At 37.3% G+C, this 20558-nt stretch overlaps 1 protein-coding gene across 1 annotated transcript in view; it reads right to left on the bottom strand.

Annotated features, from left to right (window-relative positions):
- Positions 1 to 4061: 4061 nt before the first annotated feature.
- Positions 4062 to 20558, bottom strand: part of LOC142349722 (solute carrier family 23 member 1-like) — a 42503-nt gene continuing 26006 nt past the window's right edge. Inside the window, exons 3-7 of the mRNA XM_075401455.1 lie at positions 20295 to 20522; positions 19385 to 19618; positions 16390 to 16690; positions 14967 to 15069; positions 4062 to 4382 (exon numbers count right to left, since the gene is read on the bottom strand). Of these exons, the coding sequence (XP_075257570.1) occupies positions 4148 to 4382; positions 14967 to 15069; positions 16390 to 16690; positions 19385 to 19618; positions 20295 to 20522 (1101 nt within the window). The 3' untranslated portion in view covers positions 4062 to 4147. The remainder of the gene's footprint in view (positions 4383 to 14966; positions 15070 to 16389; positions 16691 to 19384; positions 19619 to 20294; positions 20523 to 20558) is intronic.

Genomic DNA, 20558 nt, shown 5'->3' on the forward strand with positions numbered 1-20558 from the left:
AAAAGGCGGTAAAACACAATAAACGTAAGAAGTTAATTTCTAGCATTAACATGCCCCACGGAGACATGGTTTTCTATCTCTTGAATGCTCCATGTAGTAAACATGTTATTTCCCATTAAAAAAATAAAAGGAACTATCGTGTTTTAAACACCTGAGCTGAAAACTAAATTGATTGAAATTGGCAGCTGCCGCGCCTCTTTATAAGAATTGGTAATAAAATCTTCCCTAAGTTTGCTTAGAGTCATTAAGGGAAACAATTTGTTTATTGTCTCGGATGTTCATTTTCGTTATCATGTTTATTTTTTCGAAATATTTCTGGAAATATTTTTTTGCTTGATCTTTTCAATCTTGCTCTCTTTCATTTTTTCAATCTTGCTCTTTTTAATGTTTTCAATTTTGTTCTTTTTCATTTTTCAATCTTGCTCTTTTTCAGCAAAAGACGATCTCGTCTGCTCGCTGCGGGTCAGCGTCAACCAAAATCGGAGCGGAAGGACAAATGGGTCATAATGGGAAGCATCGTCTTCAGTTTTGTTCAGCTAAGTTGTTCGATTGCTTCCCTAATTCTGGGAATAATCGGATTTGGTATGGAAGACGACGATTTGCGATCACTATTTGTTAACTTTGCTGTCATAATTGCCCAGCTCAGCGTCGTACTATCTCTGGTTCTGTTCATCACTGGTAACGTTTCCTTCAGAAAGAAGGTTGAGAACGTTATCAGAAACATGTGCTGCTTTTGGAAATTGCAGCCAATAGAAACGGTGAGAGCGAGCGTACGTTCTGATTGGTCAACTCAACATCCAATAGGAGCGCGGCCGAATGCGGCCGGTAACGATATTCCATTGGAACGCATCATTAACTTGGGAGCGCGAGTAAGCGTTTCATACGACAATGCAGCTTATATAGCAGACGCTGCAGTTGACGAGATTGTTTCAGCTGACAATTTGTCGAACGAAATGGTCAGCAAGTCAGCAAATACAAAACAAAAGTCGCTCCGAGAAACTCAATGAAACCTTGTCAGCTATAGATGAACGAACAGAGAAAGAAATAAAAATTCAGGAGAGCTGAATTTTCCCCTCCCCTTCCCCGCGTGAACACGTTCCCTATGCCGTTTTCGCAAGCTTATGTGGGTCTTTCCCAATTATAGCCCTCCCTCCACTTAGTTGGCATATATAACGTATAGCGCCATCTTCCGCTGACATACCGTATGAGGAGGGATAAAATCGTTGGGGGAGGGGGGGGGGGGGTGGTTGTAATGAGAAAGAGCTGCTTGCGCGTTATCATGCTAATGATTATAAAAGACTGGAATTAGAGTCTGTACTTCAATAAAAATAATTTGTTCCTGCGTAATTGCAGCGGAACAGCATTAGGCCACAGCGGCCTGTTCTCAACTGCCCCTTTTCTTATTATTCCCCACATTTCAGACTGTTCTTTTTATCAGCAACATTGCTCTTTTTTGGTGACGATGGGCACTTTTTTTGCGTCTGAAACTTTCATCATTGGTACCATCATTGCAGCCAACATTGGTCAGGCTATGGTCAACCTGAAGCTATGGTTAAGTAAGAGCTCATCCTTACACAGACAGCTTCACGGAGGCAGGGGATTGAACTCTCAATCATTGGCGTGTGAAGCACACACCTTACCTCTCAGCTATCACGCCACTGCACTACACTACGGATTGTAATGTAACTAGGACTGTAACGATTTCCAACAATTACTCAATTTCGCCAATTTGTTTTCCTAGCTTAAGGCTACAAAACTAGGTGAATTTATCCTAGTGTCCAGATATTGAAATATTTTTTCCTGTGTCTTTAATTCCGTACCGCTATCAGCAGCGTTTATGTTTTCAGGAGAAACTGTTCGCACTTTTTCCTTTGCAACTTCAAACCGCAGCGAGTGCCGAAATTTTCATATTATTATTTTCAACGCCTGCTATAAATCAATTGTTAAGCTACTTTGAATGGTGCAAAGATTTGGGAATTTTTTTCGTTTTCACCAAATTGTGATTTAAAAAATCAATGAAAACAGATCTGGTCAAAAATAATCATTTTTGACCAGATCTGCGTTTTTTGCATTTTTTGAACAATGCACAGTGATTTGGGCGATTTTCATACAACACGGTGGCCCTCTTAGCAAAGCGATTGGACAAAAAGGCACCAGAGAGCTTCGTGCAGAGCAATTAGACAAAACCAAAATTTTTGGGAGCTGTTGAACTTGCACTGCAATTTGCAATTTTGCTTTTCATAAATATATATACTTAACTTAAACTGGCAATATTTAAAAAAATGATCTGCAAGTGATAGCGTTCGGACTTATTTGACTTAGTGCATATAACTTCATAAAAAAATTTTTGAGGCTACATTTTCGACGGAATTGCATCAATGAAGTTAGAGCAAATGTTCAATACTCAAAAAAATTATTGCCTAACCCATATGACAGACCTAAAAACTACTGGTCAAAAATAATTTCGAAATATAGTTTTTCACTTGTGTGTATTGTTTCGAGATTTTTTAATGTCTGTCCATCGTCTTGTGCAACGCAAAATTTTGTTGTCGGCACAACCCAATTGATCTTAAAAAAAGAAAACAAGCCATGAATTTTCGCTCGAGCAGTTAATTCACTCAGTTTGTCATTTCGAGTTGGCTCTGCTTGTTTCGTTGAAGCCACCTCATTCCTAAGTGTTGAAGATTGCATGTGTTTGACCAAAAGTGCTCTTTGATCAGACAATAGGACCCGATTGAAGCTCGATTAAATGTGACAGGTAACACCCGGACATTAGTCTCATACCATATCAGTACTGAAACATTGTATCCCAATTGTATATCGTCGGCCCAGGACGGTATCAGTGTATCCTAAGGGTATCTTGCTACTCATGATGTGCAGTAGGACTCCCATAGATACTTTTTCTGAAAATAGACTAAGCATTCTTGGTTTTGATTCCCATGATGTTCATAGCAAAATCACGATAAATGTGAAAAATTCGAATAAAAGAAATTTGCGCAATGCATATTTTTGAGCATGACGATGGCATACACTTTTGAAACGTTGCACAAAACTTATTACAATTTGGAAAAAAATACCCTCCAAAACCAGTAAGTACACGCCAAGTGACTGGAACCTGCCGATTTGCGGATTTTTAAGGTTTTTATTCCAGGTTGTAAGAGAAATTTGTATGTCTTATAGTTTTTATCCTAACGAAATTAGATACTGTACTGTGCCGGCGATATACAACTGGAATGCAATGTTTGAGCACTGAAATGCTATGGCACTGGGGTCCGGGTTCGCTACTGATAGCGCATCGTGCAGTGCGCCATTTTCTTGGGTGGCTTTTCATATACGGAACTATAGATGACACATCCAGTTGTTGGGTGCACAGTTTTTGCGCATTCTTCAATCGATTGTGTGGTAGTACGGGGGGGGGGGGTAAAGTTGATAACAACATTTTTTGTTCCTTGTTATTACCATGATCAGCGTAAAAAATGACATGAGCATAGCACTGTTCAGGGTGAAAATGCAGAATTGAAATACTATGATTCAGCGCTGAGTTACTATGTTGACATGATCCTGGCAATTACACATTAGAGTCATCAACACATTAGATTTACCAGTGTCTCATACAAACAAAAACTTTTTTTTCTGGGGCGCGGGACTGCCGAGTCTGCTACCATCAAAGAGAAGAGTTATTTTGAACATAACTTTAATGGGTAATCCTTTTCAATGGAAAAGGAGGAGAGATCGTTCCCTGAAAATGACGACCATCATTTCACCCATAAATGAAGAAATAAAGCAAAAATGAAGATTTGAAAAGCAATTGTTTCCGTATCAATTTTATTTCGGTTCACTGCATAAGTTCTTCAGAATTGTTTTTACACATTTCGCTGTCAGAGACAAGAAGTTTATTTTTCATTAACATCTGAAAAAAATTTGAACAAGTAAGTTTAACTCTATAAATTTAACCAATCAAAACGATTCAATTTACAAATTAATTCTTATTATTGAAAATCGAAAACAACCTATGAACTATCAATAACTTCCAACATTTTTTCCAATAGAATTAGTTCAAACTGTAGAAACTGTTTCAACAATTGCTTGATTTGAGCACTTAAAAAGTATATAATTGTTTCTAGTTTAGATATTGTATAGATGTTGTTCATACAGTTTCTGTGTCCCCGCTGTACCGAACCCCGGTCAGTTGAACAGGTACGAGCCCTTTCTTCTCCTCCTCGTTTTCCCTCATAAAAGCGGGACATATTGGGATGTATTTAAAAATGGCAATTTTGTTCAAGTGTTCCGTGATGTAGGGAATATCGTATGTGGAAATATCCGCTTCTTTTTTCTTATTGTTACTGTCATCGCAACTGGAAACACCTTCTTCTCTTTTATACCTGAACAAATTTTCATAAATAACAAAACAAACTTTTTAATAATCCGTGAATTTTGTAAAAGCAAAAAATTTGTCGTGAAGAATAATGTGAACCAAAAACTCTGAGATAAACGGCAATAATTGGATATTAATTACACTCAGCCAGTTTTCTAAGATCAGTTCAGATAATCGAATGAGCTATAAAGTTAGTTTCATTGATGGTTTTTAAGTAAAACGGTATTTGATTTGTTGGGTATTTTCATATTTAGATTTTTACACCATGAAACCGACTTGTCTACTTAATTTGATTGAAATTTTTAATATAACTAAATACCTACTTCCCAGACTTAATTTCAGTACTGGGCAAGTTTTGTATCAGTACTGATTCAGAGCTATGATCATGTCACTTTTTACACTTGAAGTCTAAACCCAAGTCTTCGAATTGTACATGATTGTTAATAAACGTACGCATCCGGATTTCGGGTGTTTTATATATATATATATATATATATATATATATATATATATATATATATATATATATATTATATAGCTATGCTGCTTTGTTTTTCACAACCTGTACCTAAAGTACAGTGACAATCAGTACTGATTTAGAACAATTTCAGAGAAATTTTAAGTTTTAGTACTGATTCAGAAAGAATTCAAAACCACTTGTGAATTGATTTCTGAATTTCTCTGAGTCAGAGCAAAATTCAGTGAAAATATTCTCTATTCTTCTGAATGAGAAGATATTTCAGAATGAATCACTGAGTTAGCTTTGAATCAGACAAATTCAGTGCAAAATGTGACCTGAGTTGGACTCTGACTCAGTACTGAATTCGGCCGAGAGTTAGGTTACGGGAATGTTTAGCCCACAATGCATCAAACTTGTTTAACAGAAATAAATCAATCTGGAAAACAGGTTTTTAAGTAACTTAGTCAATTTTGTCCGACTCAACCCGTTTTTCTGTTCATTTCGGAAAATATAAGCCGGGATGTGTTTTTCAAAAAGAATAATTCAAACAAATTGATATTGCACCAGGACTTGAAATTATTTTAGATCCTTTTTTAAACAAAATATTGCCTTTCTGTGGAGTCTAAAATTAATATTACTTTTCTTTCAAATGATTTCAGCATATCTTATAGAGGTCAAAAGATTCATTGAAATTTTAAAATGAATGGCGTTTTTTTTTCAAAAAAAGCTTATAAACTAATTTTTGAAGCAGCCTGCTTCCACTGTTTACTTTTTAAGGTCTGCTGAGGCCCGTACCCACTAGATGTCTAAGAATTGACCTGTTTTTGCTTCTTTTGGAGCATTGGAAAAAATTATGCACTATAATACTATGAACAGTGTTGATTGTAATGGTTAACAATGCATTATTTCCGATAGATTACATAACTATTACCTAACTTTAGGCCTGCTTTTATGTCGGCTTACTGTTACTTCGGCTTACTTTGCGTTCACTGGTTTGTTTGCAGAATAAGGAAATTGTAGCGATTCAACACCAGCTCGTCGTTGTTTTTGATACAAACATTGCAATCAGCGTGTCATTAATTTACTTTGATAAATTTCATATGGTTCATTATTTTCCGTTTTTGCTAGCATGTATGGGATATAGTGAGACAAAATCTATTGGTTTCATTTTACCGATTACTGTTTTTCTAACTCCCGGACTTGGACGTTTGAAAATGTTTGTCCTCCAGTCTACATCCTGATTAAGCTGATTTGCCTCTCATTACCAAAAAAAAGTTTTTGGTTGAAAGAGTTTCTCACTAAATTTCGTAAGGCCTAGCCGCTTGATTCTGTAGAGTTGAATTGAATGATAAATTTTTTGACTGCTAAAAAACTTCCTTATCTCTACACAGAATTTCTCTACACACAATTTTTTGAAATTTAGCACTTATCAGCCCTGTTTTTGCGTTGTCGACGTAAGTTATATTTCAAATCTCAATATTTTTTTTCTAGAACTGAGGAAATCAATTCTTTATGATCTTTGTTAAACTCAATTGCTACTGATTAAGCCAATCCAGTCGCGAATGATTATCTCACAATTTAGTCAAGGCAATTGCGCCGCGGATGGCACATTTCTATGCAATTAAAATTTCCAACTATAGAATTGGTTAATCGTGGTGCGAAAGGCACGATTCTATTTGAGCTAGTACAATTGAAAAGCAATTTACTAAAGTCGAATTGAAAATGGTTTATAGAACTGCAAATCGGAGAATGAAGAATTTGGATTACAGATTAGAATCAAAAAGGAGATGAAAGTTTTGTTCACAACATAATCATAAGACAGGAAGAACTTATCGACTTGTTTATGAGCTGAACAGACAGTTTCCTGTCTAAAAAATGAACAGACAGAAAGTTACAAAGAACATTCGATGAACTGAATTTAAACTAAGCAACAAAAGCACTTGCCCTTCAAATGGGTAATTAAAACTAAATACGGTTATGGATTTATGATGAAATTATCCATACCGCATGACATTTCCCCCTGTTGGGAGAAAAATTAGCACGTAAAATCAGAAAATTAATAAATATTCACCGGTTATGTAAGTAGTAAAATATTAAATAATAGGTAAGATATAAAGTTCAGAGATTTTATTGAGTTTTTATTCAGAATCTGATTGATCTTGGTTTTCAGCCTGAAAAACTGTCATCTCTTTTGGGAGATTTGGATTTGGATCCGTTGTCCATATCTCATTAGGGTTTCGTGGCGAAATCTCCCCAATGAATTCGGTATTTGATTTTGGAATTTCTGTTGAATATCTTTCCGTATTCTGAACCTTTTTCCACTATTGACGTCGTAAACTTCTTTAGCTTTTTAAGAGTTCTTTTGCTTTTTCTTACTGATGATGTATCCGAATTGGATGTATCACTTTTTGTTAGTTGTCGTTTTTCCGTTTTGCGTAGAATAGGCATTGGCATTTGAAGAGAAGCCACTTGTGCCGCAGATGGTCCAGCTACGTTCGGGTTATGTGGTGGAGGGGCAATTGGTACAGGTGGGCTGAAGTGTAAAATCTGGGTTAGGTCAGTTCTATTTGTGAATGTATCATCATATTTTGGATTGCGTTTTGGGATTCTCATTTTCAGTGAGCGCGCAACATTACCAGCCATAGAAATGCAGGATCTGCCCGATGATACGACATTGACATCGTCCGCTAGTTTCTTGTTTCTCTCTATCTTTTTGTCCCCGGTGTTCTTTCTAACTAGGTCCCTTCTATGTTTTATTATTTTCTGTTTGACTGTTTTTTCGTAGATTTTCTTTGGTCTACGCTCTATGTATTGGCCGAGATCCATATCGCGTTCTGCTTTTGTACCGAATTTTGCGATATCGGAGTTTTGCACCCTTACTTCTTGTCTGTTGGGCTCTTTAATAACGATCATGGTTGGGCTGATTTTACATACAGTCCTACCAGGAGCGAGCACTTCGTATTGCCCGTCGAGATTTTTCTTTTGACGTTCGCTTACGTGAATTTCCTCGCTATTTTGACTTGAGGTTTTCGTTCGGAACACGGAATTGGCCTGCTCACCCCTTCTGACCAGATTAGTTGTTGTTCTCCATCTCTCATTTTGTCATCCTCTTTCTGTGCTCGGGCATTTGCAGCGCAGATAACCTTTTCTATCTCCGTATCTGAGCATAGGGCCGTGTCTGCCCACTGTTCCTCCGTTAGGTACGAGCGGCCTGATATTGTGTCTTCATCTAAATAGTGTTTAATTATTTAATTGTAATTTAAATTTTTGTTGTTAGGTTTAGTAGTGATATTAGAAATTGGTGTATTGCCTTTTCTACAAAAGTTTGCCTCAAATGGTGCGATGTCTATTGTGTTTGTTTTGAAATTCCCAGTCGTTGTATAATTGCATAAAGGGAATGTTCTAAGTTAAATTTTTTATTCAGTTGTGTTTTCATGCATGATAATTGACGTTTATTTGTTTGAATAAGACGTTCTACTAGACCTATTGCTCTGTGATCATTGGCTGGTGCATATATAGGTGTAATCTTATTTTCTGTACAGAATGTTTCAACTTTTTTCCTGTAAAACATCGAACTTGATCTAATCTAATGGTTCTTGGGACCCCGTGGTTATAGGTGTGGTTATCTAGGAATTTAATTACATTTGTACCAGAAGCGTTATTTACTATTTCTTGTGTGGGATAATTTGAATATCTATCTACACTTGTAATGAAATACTGTTCTATACCCTTTTCATTAGGTATTGGCCCACCAAAGTCTATTTCTATTTCGTCATTCGGTTCAACGCATTTTGGTAAAGGTGCCCATTTGCAGTGCGGAATCACTGATTTTAAAGTCTTACCAATTTCCGTGCAAGCTTTGCACTCGCTGGATTTTGCCAGTATATCCCGATGGATATATGGCCACCAAATATACTGTGCTAATGAAAACCTTGCGAAACTCCCAAGGTGAGTTGAGTGTATATCCTCCAACACCGCATCCTTTATCGCTTTTGGTATCGCTATTCTTTCGTCGAGACAGACACATCCGTGCTTCACACTGAGGTCCCGCCAATACGAGAAGACGTAGGGGCTTATCTCGCGTAGTCTGTCAGTGTCGTCTCGTATGACACAATCTCGCACTTCTTTAAGAATTGCATCCCTTCCGGTGAGGATGGCCAGTAGTTTTTTGCTCAAAATCTTAATTAATTTTTCTGTGAAGCATATATCGTCTGCCACGTCGATCAAACTGCCTGATGGGGTTTCGGTATTAGAGGACGTATTTGTGGCGGGTGTTGATTGGGTTGTGTCTGATAAGGTCACTCGTGCCTTCGTTGGAGTAGATTTTGATCTTGTTGCTTTTGTTTTTGGCAACTTGTTGAGTAGATTGACAGAGTTGTTTGCATTGAGCGATTTGGTAGAGTTATTGAAAGTGGAGTGAAATATGAATCTATTTTGGGGCGAAAAGCTAGTGATTCGTTTGCAGGTTGTATTTATGCTTAGGAATTTGTGTTTTTGCGCTTAATTTAGAACAATTAGGTGTATTATTTGACTTAATACCATTAATGGGCTTTAATGGGTTTACTTGCTCAGAGTATTGTCTTTATTGTCTGTCATTTGCACTGCTTTTGCAGCAAATTTGTTAATGGAATGTGAATTATTTGTTGTGTGGTTATTTGGTGCAAATTGTAACTTTCTAATTTTAAGAGGCATTTGCAGTTCGAATGGTATTTTTAAATGCGGAGTAACTGTTGAATCTGAAAGTGTTCATTGCGTCATGAATGGTAGTTTTTTTCTAGAAAGTAGTGATTGAGGGGCAACTGGTTTAATACTAATTTGTGAATTAGTTTTTAATGGTGTATGCATTTGCAGTGCGATTGACTGTTTTGAATGAGATGAAGGCGAATGTAACTTTAATTTGCTATTAAATTTTTGTATTGTGTTCTGTTTATTTTTAATTAGGTGTTTCTTTGAATTACGAATTTTAGATATTGTTGCTACTACAAAGTGTTCATCATATTTAGATACTTTTTAAGCTCCTGCGAATGGGTTTCTAGATATGTAGTCCACTAAACCTACTTTTGCTCCCGGCAAGTGTTCAATTGTGAAATTGTATGGAAGTAATCTGTCTATCCATCTAGAGAGTCGGCTAATGTAAGATTTGTTCGATCTGTGTTCTTTTAATATGGACAATAATGCTCGATGGTCTGTTATAGCAGTGAAGTTCTTTCCATATAGATGGTATTTAAAATAGTCTATTGACCAAACTATTCCCAATAGTTCTAATTCGTTAACACTGTAACGTTCTTCTGTTGAGTTTAGGATTCGTGACGCAAATGCTATTGGTTTCCAACCTTTGGGTGTACTCTGTTCAAGTGCTGCTCCCAGTCCCGCACGTGAAGCGTCACATTTAACTCGAACGTCTAATTTTGGATTGTAATGACTTTTTTCTGTGCTGTTGGCAATTTTTTCTGTTATTAAATTAAGATATTTAGTATGTTCTTCTGTCCAAATAAACTTTGTGGATTTTTTGAGAAGTGGTCTAAGTGGATGACTTAATTTTGCTAGGTGTGGTATGAATTTGCCAATATAGTGTACCTACCCTAGAAAGGATCGTAGACGTTTTAGTGTTTTTGGTGGTGGTATTGTTAAAATTGCTGCGGTTTTACTTTCTAATGGTGAAATGCCTGTTTGGGCAAACTTATATCCTAACCATTCGATTTCCGTTTTTGCAAGATGACATTTTTGAAGATTTTTTCTTAAATTGTCTTCGTCTAACTTCTTTAAGCATTTTGTAACGTATGCCAGGTGATCTGTTTCCGTTCCATTACTAACAATTATGATGTCATCTAAGAACAATAGGTGTTTTGTAGGCCTATTAATGTATAGTCCATTGCTTTTTGAAATTCTGCCAGCTTGTCAGTAACGCCGTAGAATCCAGTTTTGAATCTATAGGTGTCGGTGGACTCTCCACAGATAATGTTGAAGTTACAGTGTTTCGCAGTATCATGGTGTAATTTTAGTTGACTGTATGCATATTTTAGGTCTAATGTGGTAAAATATGCTTGTTGACCATTTTGAGTGTTTGTGAGGTGTTGTGATATTGTGTCAATCAGCATGTCAATGTTGGGCATTTGATATTTATTTTTGTGTTTGGCTTTATTTAGTACTTCAGAATCTAATGCGAGTTTTATAGGTTGATGTTTCTTTACTGTGATCACGATCGGAGATATGAAATGTTCGTCTGAGCAACTAGATAGTTTTTCGATTTGACCTTCATTCTGTAAACGTTCTAATTCCACAGTTACTCTAGATTGTAGACTTATTGGAACGCGCCAACCTTTTTGATGCTTTGCTGTAAACTTTTGATGAAATTTTGATTTCGCTACATGTGTATTGGAGAGTCCAATTCTCGTAAATAAAAAGGGAAATTGTGCCGCGATTGTCTCTTTAATTTTACATGTGGAATGATTAATGTTATTAACACCTTTACCATTATCTGGTTGTTTTTGTTGTTGTGCAACTGCAAGGCCAAGGCTTGTGAAGAGGTCTGTATCAATTATGATTTTGTGACCGTCTTCCACCACTGTCAAATTGGCTTCTCTGTCTATCCATTTACTGTATGCAACCGTTGTCTCCAGATGTCCGAGGACTTTGAACGGATCATTTGAGAATGGTTTTAGGTCCCTCTTTGCCCTCTTAATGATCCACTTTGCAGATTGTGTAGTTCGAAGTATTTGGTTTGCTAATGTTTTTGTGATGAGAATTTTGTTTTGAGACTAACTGCACTCCAAGAGTCAGTCATGGCGTTTGCTTTTACCTCTCCGAATTGTATTTTAGCATTCAGGGGTTCGAGTTGATTTGCTGATGCACATGAGATTGCCGCTACGTAGTTGTCAGAGTCGCTATCGTAGTTGGAATCGTAGACTTGGTCGTATAGTTGTTGGTAACTATTTATGTAGTTAACAGACTCTTCGTCGTCACTTTTTTCAGAAGTCTTGTCAATTTGGTTGATATTTGATTGTGGAGCTTTAGATGCTTGTCCTTGTGATCGTTTCGGCTTTCGACTTTTTCTCGCAAAATGACAATTATTCCGCAATTATTACATTTTTCCCAGTTGCGGGGCAAATCTGTCGATGATTATGACTCCACCAATGGCGCAATTGGTACAGATACTATTATATTGGTAGTTTTGGGGTACAGTTGGATATCGCGCGAAATTTCTTTCAGTTTGTTGGGCATTCGCGTTGCGATTGCGTGGTTGGCAATTGTTGACGGCATTTACTGAGTTTGTAGCCGGCATCAAGTTCTGATTTATTGTTTGCTGATTTTGTGTCCCCATCTCCATTTGAATTGCTATTTCAAGTGCCTTGGAGGGTTCAACTGTTTCCTTTACTAACTCTTTTTTTGAGTTTCATGAACTATCATGTTTAGTATGAAAGCATCTCGAATAAGTGTAGTTTCTTCACTTCCTAAACTACAAATTTCGGCTTGTTCTATTAGGCGGCCGTAGAAACTTTCAACAGATTCGCCTTTCTGTTGTTTACAAGAGTAGAAGACAAAACGGTCGTACGTGATATTTCTCACTTTTTTAAAGCAATCCTCCATAGCTTGCCATAATTCCTTAAATGGCTGTTTTTCTATTAGAAAATGATGATGTTTACTTTTGAAGATACGTCGTCCCTCCGTTTCAATGCTCAAGTATAACAGTGATAATGATTTTTGCTCACATATCCCCCATGGTTTATCTTCGCAAAAGATACCAATTTCATCAATCTTTTTGCAACGGTTTTGCCAATTTACCTTGAGTTGTTGGTTACGGATCTTTCAATCCCTTTCAGTTGCTTGCTTGTGGTTCTCCATTGGTTCCTCGTAAGTTGGCTCGGGTGGGTATGTTACCGCTGTTGGTGGATCATTCAACAGACTTTCGAGCTGAAATCCTTCTTTTGTTAGCAATGCGATCTTCCACTGTTGAGTCCATTTATCCCACGTCAGCGGTGGAGTGGCAGTAGGCTTTTCCCAAAATGCATCGACGTGAAGAGGCGTCTTCTTTGATTCAACTGCTGACTGCGCCATGTTATACTCAATTGCCACTGATTGTGCCAATCGGGTCGCGAATGATTATCTCACAATTTAGTCAAGGCAATTGTGCCGCGGATGGCACTAATTTCTATGCAATTAAAATTTCCAACTATTGAATTGGTTAATCGTGGTGCGAATGGCACGATTCTATTTGAGCTAGTACAATTGAAAAGAGATTTACTAAAGTTGAATTGAAAATGGTTTACAGAACTGCAAATCGGAGAATGAAGAATTTGGATTACAAATTAGAATCAAAAAGAAAATGAAAATTTTGTTCACAACGTAATCATAAGACAGGAAGAACTTATCGACTTGTTTATGAGCTGAACAGACGGTTTCCTGTCTAAAGTATGCACAGATAGGAAGTTACAAAGAACTTTTGATGAAATAAATTTAAACTAAGCAACAAAAGCACTTGCACTTCAAATGGGTAATTAGAACTAAATACGGTTATGGATATATGATGAAATTATCCATACCGTATGACAATCTCATTCTTCACTTTCAATTGTACTCGGCTTAAAGTCAATGTTTGGGCAATTCGTTATTCCATTGAGAAATGAGATGCACCGTCGCCAATCAACTCGAATGGCTATCTTGCAAAATTGAGGCAGATTCTGCCTGAATCTTGCGCGATAACCTTTTTTCTGTCGAATTATTGCATGATATACAATTGTTTCTGGCCAAATCTTGCCATATAACCATTTTTTCGGCTGGAGTATTGTTTGATTTACACTTTCTGCCAAAATCTTGCAATATAACAATTGTTCTGCCAGAATATTGCATGATATACTTTTTTCTGCCAAAATCTTGCAATATAACAATTGTTCTGCCAGAATATTGCATGATATACTTTTTTCTGCCAAAAATCTTGCAATATTACCAATTGTTCTGCCAGAATATTGCATGATATACTTTTTTCTGCCACAGTTTTTCAATATAACCATTTGTTCTGCCGGAATTTTGCATGATATACTTTTTTCTGCCAAAATCTTCCAATATAACCTTTTGTTCTGCCGGAATTTTGCATGATAAACTTTTTTCTGCCAAATTCTTGCAATATAACCGTTTTTTCTGCCAGAATATTGCATGATAAACATCTTTTTCTGTCAGAATCTTGCAATATAACCATTGGTTCTGCCGGAATATTGCATGATGTAATTGTTTTCTGGATTTATGCAATTATAGCCAATTTTTCAAATGGACTACTGCATTATATACATTTTTCTGTCAGCATCTTGCAATTTAACCATCTACTCTGCCGGAAGAATGCATGATATATTTTTTTTGCCAGAATCTTGCAGTTTAGCCATTTGTTCTGCCTGAATATTGCATGACATACTTTTTTCAGCCATGCATGATATACAATTTTCTGTCAGAATATTGCAATATAATCATTTGTTCTGCCGGAATACTGCATGATATATATATTTTTCTGCCAGATTCTTGCCTTATAACCATTTGTTCTGTCAAAATATTGCATGATTTACTTTTTTTTCTGACAGAATCTTGCAAGATAACCGTTGTCCTGTAAAAATCATGGCCGATGAGAATTGTTCTATGCTAATTCTCCATGGTAGCCAGTTTTTTACTAAAGAATTTAAAAATAGTCAAGATTAGAATTAGCCAAGATAAAAAAATTTTGTAGGAATTTTGTTGTGCTAAGTCCTATAAATTCAAAGCTATTTTTAGTGGGAAGGAATAGGATTAGACGGTAGTGTTTTTAGGCGGAATTTCATTTCATTTTTAGGAATCAAAATGGTAATTTTTTAATGAAGGCTGCCCTAGGGAACTTCAATAAATTTGATCAGAAAATAATTTTACAGTAAAAAACGAAATCGGCCAATGCAATCACACCTCAACCGGAACAAACTGTTTTCTTCGCAGGAACCTTGCAACACAGCCATATTTCTGACAGAACGTGAAAGATAAGCAATTTAAGCAAGAATCTGTTAAAACCTTGCAAGATAACCAAATGCTCTCGACTGAGGAGTTCAGATCACCAACTGAAGGCGCAACTTAAGAGTATTAGAACCAAAAATCTTTTATCTTGTTTTGCTTTGAACAAACCTCCACTTTTCAATGCCCCTGTCATCTGCGTGGCCTGGAATGAGGTTGTCCATTATGAACCCACACAGCCCACCCACAAACATGCCAGTGCTCAGAAGTACCTCTGCAAAATATAGTTCTTAGTCAATTTTTGACACTGTCCCCCCCACTTCCTCTTGGCATAAAACAATTTAAAATTGACATGCTTACATCTTTATAATGGCATATATTGATTTTATTTACTATAGCCCCCCTCTAAGCATTGTTGGTGCAAAAACCGGGGAAAGAAACAAGTTTTGCGCGCGTCATCAGTCGGGCTATTTATAATCTCTGACAGCCGATCGAAAGTTTTATTTTGTTATATAGCACGTTACTGTGTGCAAAAATAGCCAATTCTGGAGTGTGGAAAGGGAGGGGTATGACAGTTTGTGTCCACTGCGGCAAACATAGCTACAAAAAATCAGTTTCAATGTGAGAATCTCAAATTGAAGTTAAGATTTTAAGTTAATTTTAATGATAAAAAGCAAAGAAACAGATTTGAAGAACGGTAACTTTGCGAAACTTATGGTTTTAGTTTCAAATAGGTGGCAGTTCGCATATGAATCAAAATTTGGATTTTCACGTTAAAATTTTTTCGAAGAAATGTTTTCTGTTTTCAGGAATAGAGGAGTTCGGTTGAATTCATTTGGAAGCTGTCCGCAAGTAAAGATCAGATTCTTGTGTTTTAGTTAAGAGTTTTAGTTAAGAATTTTAGTTAAGAGTAAATTTTGTCCAGGTAATAGTTTTTATTTGAATCTTTTGGATAAAAATAAGATGAATCTTTTGAACTATTGGCGAACGCAAAGTAAGCCGATAGGCAAGCAAGCCGACAGAAAAGCAAGCCGAAAGTTATGTAATAGTTATGTAATCTATCAGAAATAATACATTGTCAGCCGTTACAATCAATACTGCGCGTAGTATTATAGTGCATAATGTATTCCAATGCACCAAAGAAACAAAAATGCGTCAATTTTTAGACATCTAGTGGGTACGGGCCTCACCTGTCCATGGCCATGCCTCTCATCCGCTGGGGGATGTAATCCGGAAATAGCGGGCCGGTTATCGCGGCGAAGCCGCGACGCGCGCGAAGCGCGCCCACCGGCCCGCCAGGGGCAACTTAAAATACGGGTATCCAAAAATTTTTCGGCTTACTTGACCTTATTTTCAAAATTCGGCTTGCTTGCCTATCGGCTTGCTTGGCCGCCACCTGAACTATTACCTGGACAAAATTTACTCTTAACAAAAAAATATTACTTCCAATCTATAAAAAATAAACCCCAACAATTAAGAGCGAGATAATTAATTACTTATCTAGCAAAAAAAATTAAGAGGGTCACAATTAAGAGCATAATATTTAATCTGGTCAAATAATTGAAATAGAGGATAGAAAAAATAAGCGGCTCACCTATAACCTGATCAACCTCTTTATTTCCAGTGTCGACATAGTCCGGGTGGGCTTCGATCCAGGGAGGGAGTGACAGTCCAGAGAAGAGAGCGAACCCGAGGATGAAAAGATTGCGACTGCTGTTTAAGTTGATAAACTGGAGGTTGCTCAGACCCACAGCTGCGATCATTCCGAACATGCAGAAGAAGTTAGCCCCGATCACTGGGTCTGGAATTGTGGCAAAGAGGGCGCAGATCTTTGAGAAGCAGCCCACAATTATCATAATGATGGCGCTGCATACAAGTACGCGTCTGCTCCCAACCTGGTTTTTTTTTAAAAAAAATTAATTTATGAACGCGTGTAGATAATATTGGGCCAGTTGTTGCGAATGTCACGAACGTTTTATAATTGTGTGAACAGTGCCTGGTTATACAGAAGTTCCTATATAGGACGCCAAAAATGAAATTCTGTCAAATTTTCCGCAATGCAAATTTGAAACATTTAAATTACGCGTATATAGTATAACAACCCGGTAGGTATTAAAAAAACGAACGTTTGAATTGCGAATGCGGGATTCGAGATTGGGTTGTTTTAGTTTTTTTTGTTGAAATTAACAACTTCAATTTAATTGATCTTACCTTGTTTTCTGTGCTCTATCTTTTTCTTTGGAAAATCGACAAAGTAAGTTTTCAGAATATTGAATTAAACTGAATAGGTTAATTATAAAAGCTTGTTGAGAAAAAGCTCAACTAACTGGATTGTAAGCAGAAAAGTATCAAGTGTCGTTTGGGCGAAGGAACATGGCCAACGGAACAAATTCTCAATTAGCTCTTGAAACACGCAAAAGCTAAATAAATTGCGTGCCAAATTGTGTTATCAATAATAAATACACTATGGTCCAGTGGCACGAAAGTAAAACAAAGCTTGAGCGGAAAGGCGCTATAAGATTAATAGATTAATAGCTGGAACATTATACTGCCTAAGGAATAATAATGGGGTAGGGCTGTTACATCACCCCGCTTAGGAAGGACATGTCCTCATGTCCCACTATTCTGTCTCCGAACCCGATGAGGACGATGAGCTCGAAGAACGCGAGCGAGGCTTCCTTTTTATTTTCTTGTTTTGTGGATTATGATTTCCCCGAAGTAATTGAGAACGCAGGGAGCGGAATTCGTTTTGGAGACCTCTGAGGTGACGACAGGTCGTTGAACAGGACTCAGAGGCAGACATAGTGTCCGTATTCACCCCTGCATTGCGGACCTTAGAGGATTTTGGCTTTTTAGGTTGTTTTTTCTCCAGCGTAACAACCTTCGCGGAGAGCAGACGATTTGCCGTCCGAGAATCATCTAGCATTTGATTCAGCTCGGAAATGCGAGCTTTTAGTTTGTCGATCTCATTGGTAGCCTGGTAAAGGTCACGCTCGTGAGCCTCACGAGATCGACGAAGTCGAATAAGTTGATCTCGAAGGTCGCGATTTTCAGCCGAGTTGTCAACAGGGATAGCGACTAGATCCGCAGGATCCAGCAGAGGCCTTCGCCTTGCATTGTAAGGATCCTGAAGGCGAACTTTCCCATTGCGGTAAAATTCAACAACGAATTGCGCTAATCCGGTAACAGCGTAAGAAGCTTGAAACATGCAAAAGCTAAATAAATTGCGTGCCAAATTGTGTTATCAATAATAAATACACTATGGTCCAGTGGCACGAAAGTAAAACAAAGCTTGAGCGGAAAGGCGCTATAAGATTAATAGATTAATAGCTGGAACATTATACTGCCTAAGGAATAATAATGGGGTAGGGCTGTTACAATAGGAACGTCTCACGCTCAAAGTTTAAACGCATGTTAAAACAGCATCTTCTCCAACAATTCAAACTTGTACCGTTGGAAAGGAACGTTGGTGGCTTCAAAAGTTATTTTTACCTGTAAAAAAAACGGAACCACTAATTTTGATTTTTAGCATGTACTAATTTTGTATATATAATTTTAAACTTAACCCCTGGGTAATATTTAAATAAAATATTCAATTTACTTGTTTAAACAAAAAAATGACATTGTGTAAATCACTTCAAATTTGTCTCGGTATTTTTCCGTAATCTATACCGTCGGCAGTCGCTGCTGCTCTGAATTGAAATCAGAAATCAGAAACTACAAAATTGGCACCCTATTGAAGTCTGAGCAGAAATAATTACATAATTTTGCAGATTGATGCCTGTAATTATTACAATATTTTGATAGCACTTCAATCATAGACTTAAATCTATTTGTACCAAAAAGCCCATTTAGCTTATTGGTAGTCAATTTTTACACAAACTAAACCCTACAATCGTTAGTTAAACTTGGAATCTCACACAACATCTCTGCCATAAACATTGCAGTTACAAAGTGCATTTTGTCTCTAAAGTACTTGAATCTATTGAAAATTAGCCAGTAATAAAATCGTCATGACTGGAATGCTGGTCCTACTAGAAATATCTTGGTGTTTCATCTATAGTAAGTCCCATAAAGTTGAAATAAGCGAACGTTCGAAAAACGCCAAAAACGTGCAATCGAGCATCCATGTGCTCATTTGAATGTCAACGTTTTGTCCTTTAAGTTTTCATTCATCAATTTTTTCTATATGTTTTAAATTTGAACTTTGACCTGTGAACTCTAATCTGTGGCTTTTGAAACGTTCGCTTATTTTAGCTTTATCGGACACGCTATAGTTCAAAATTAATTTACTTTGCGTTTTTATAATTATTGTTTTACCAAATTGAATAGTGTACTATTTTTTAAAAATGAGTGTCATTTAAGTTACGAAACAGAAAAAAACTTTCATTGTGAAGATTATGAAAGTTTTTTGTATTATTTTGATATAATCCAAAATTTTTTGAAAGAACCTAGATTTTTTGATAGTGAATGTTATGTAAAATTTTTGGCTCGTTTTGGTATCAATCTACAAGCGTTCAAATCGCTACTGCTCAATTGTGAATACATTTTATTTGGCTAAAACTTTTACTCCTGAGTAAAAAACTAACCTTTGTAATTCCAATAGCTCCTATGTTTTGACTGTATGACGTTGTGCCGTTTCCAGTGCCAATCAGACCCGCCAGAAAACACCCCAACCCCTCCACAAATATTCCCCTGTTCATAGCAGCCATGGTCGGCAGAGGAGCCTCACTCAGTCTGGCGCATGCGAAATAGTCCCCAATGGATTCCAACATACCTGCCAGCACCCCGGCCAGCATTCCAAACACTCCAGCAGCTGTGACCTGCGATGAAATTTCTTTATGCTTACTGAAAAACTGCTAACACAAATGGGCGATTTGATAAATACAAGTCAATAAAGGCTACTGTTTTTAATGCATAACTTTTTTTTAACGAAATGATGTTATTAAAGGCATTTTTGCTCTGATATTTGAGGTGCGTTTGCCTATTTTATAGGCTCGATTGTTGCCTGGTAACTTAGACCTTTTATGGGGAAAAACTCTGCTTTTAACTCTCGTAAAATAATGCAAGTTTCCGTACTTGCCAAACCTAAAACTAGTACTAATTGGGAACTCTTAACCTGTCGCTTTTCATTACTATACTTTGACATGTTGATCAAGTCGAGCACCAACATGGCAAATTTAGACCCAGGTTTAGACCTCGACTTTTGAATTGACTGGGGGGGGGGGGTCTAATAGGGGGGGGGGGGTCTAATAGGGGGGGTCTAATAGGGGGGGAGGGTGGTCTAATAGAGGGGGGGGGGGGGGTGGTCAATACTGACTATAAATACACAGTCCAGAGCTTAGATAAAGTCGAGGTAAAGTCATTTCATGAGTCCAGCTAAGTCTTTTCATAGCCAATCAAAGTCGAACACGGTCTCGTCATGGGTCGAGCCAAGTCTTGGACAACACTTTTCAAATTTAAACCCAAAAATAATTCCATAAACGGTTGGTACCAGACCTTAGGAGTTCCCCATTGTAGAGGGTAGGGGACTCTGAACCACTCGGAGTTCTGGAGGACATTCGAGTATATATCAGTCCTTGCTCTGTAGCTGTCGTCATTCGGATCCGTAGAGAAGACTCCAGCCTCTGTCAGAATGAAAGAGAGCAGCCAAGTGCAGGCCATTGCTAGTACTACCGGGAAAAGCTTGAACACTTTCATTCCCGCGATGGATACGTGAGATAGAACCTGAAGTAATCATACCAACGGACGATATAATAATAA

Source organism: Convolutriloba macropyga, chromosome 11 (assembly GCF_964194025.1).
Source record: "Convolutriloba macropyga chromosome 11, txConMacr16.3, whole genome shotgun sequence".
Lineage (NCBI taxonomy): Eukaryota > Metazoa > Xenacoelomorpha > Acoela > Convolutidae > Convolutriloba > Convolutriloba macropyga.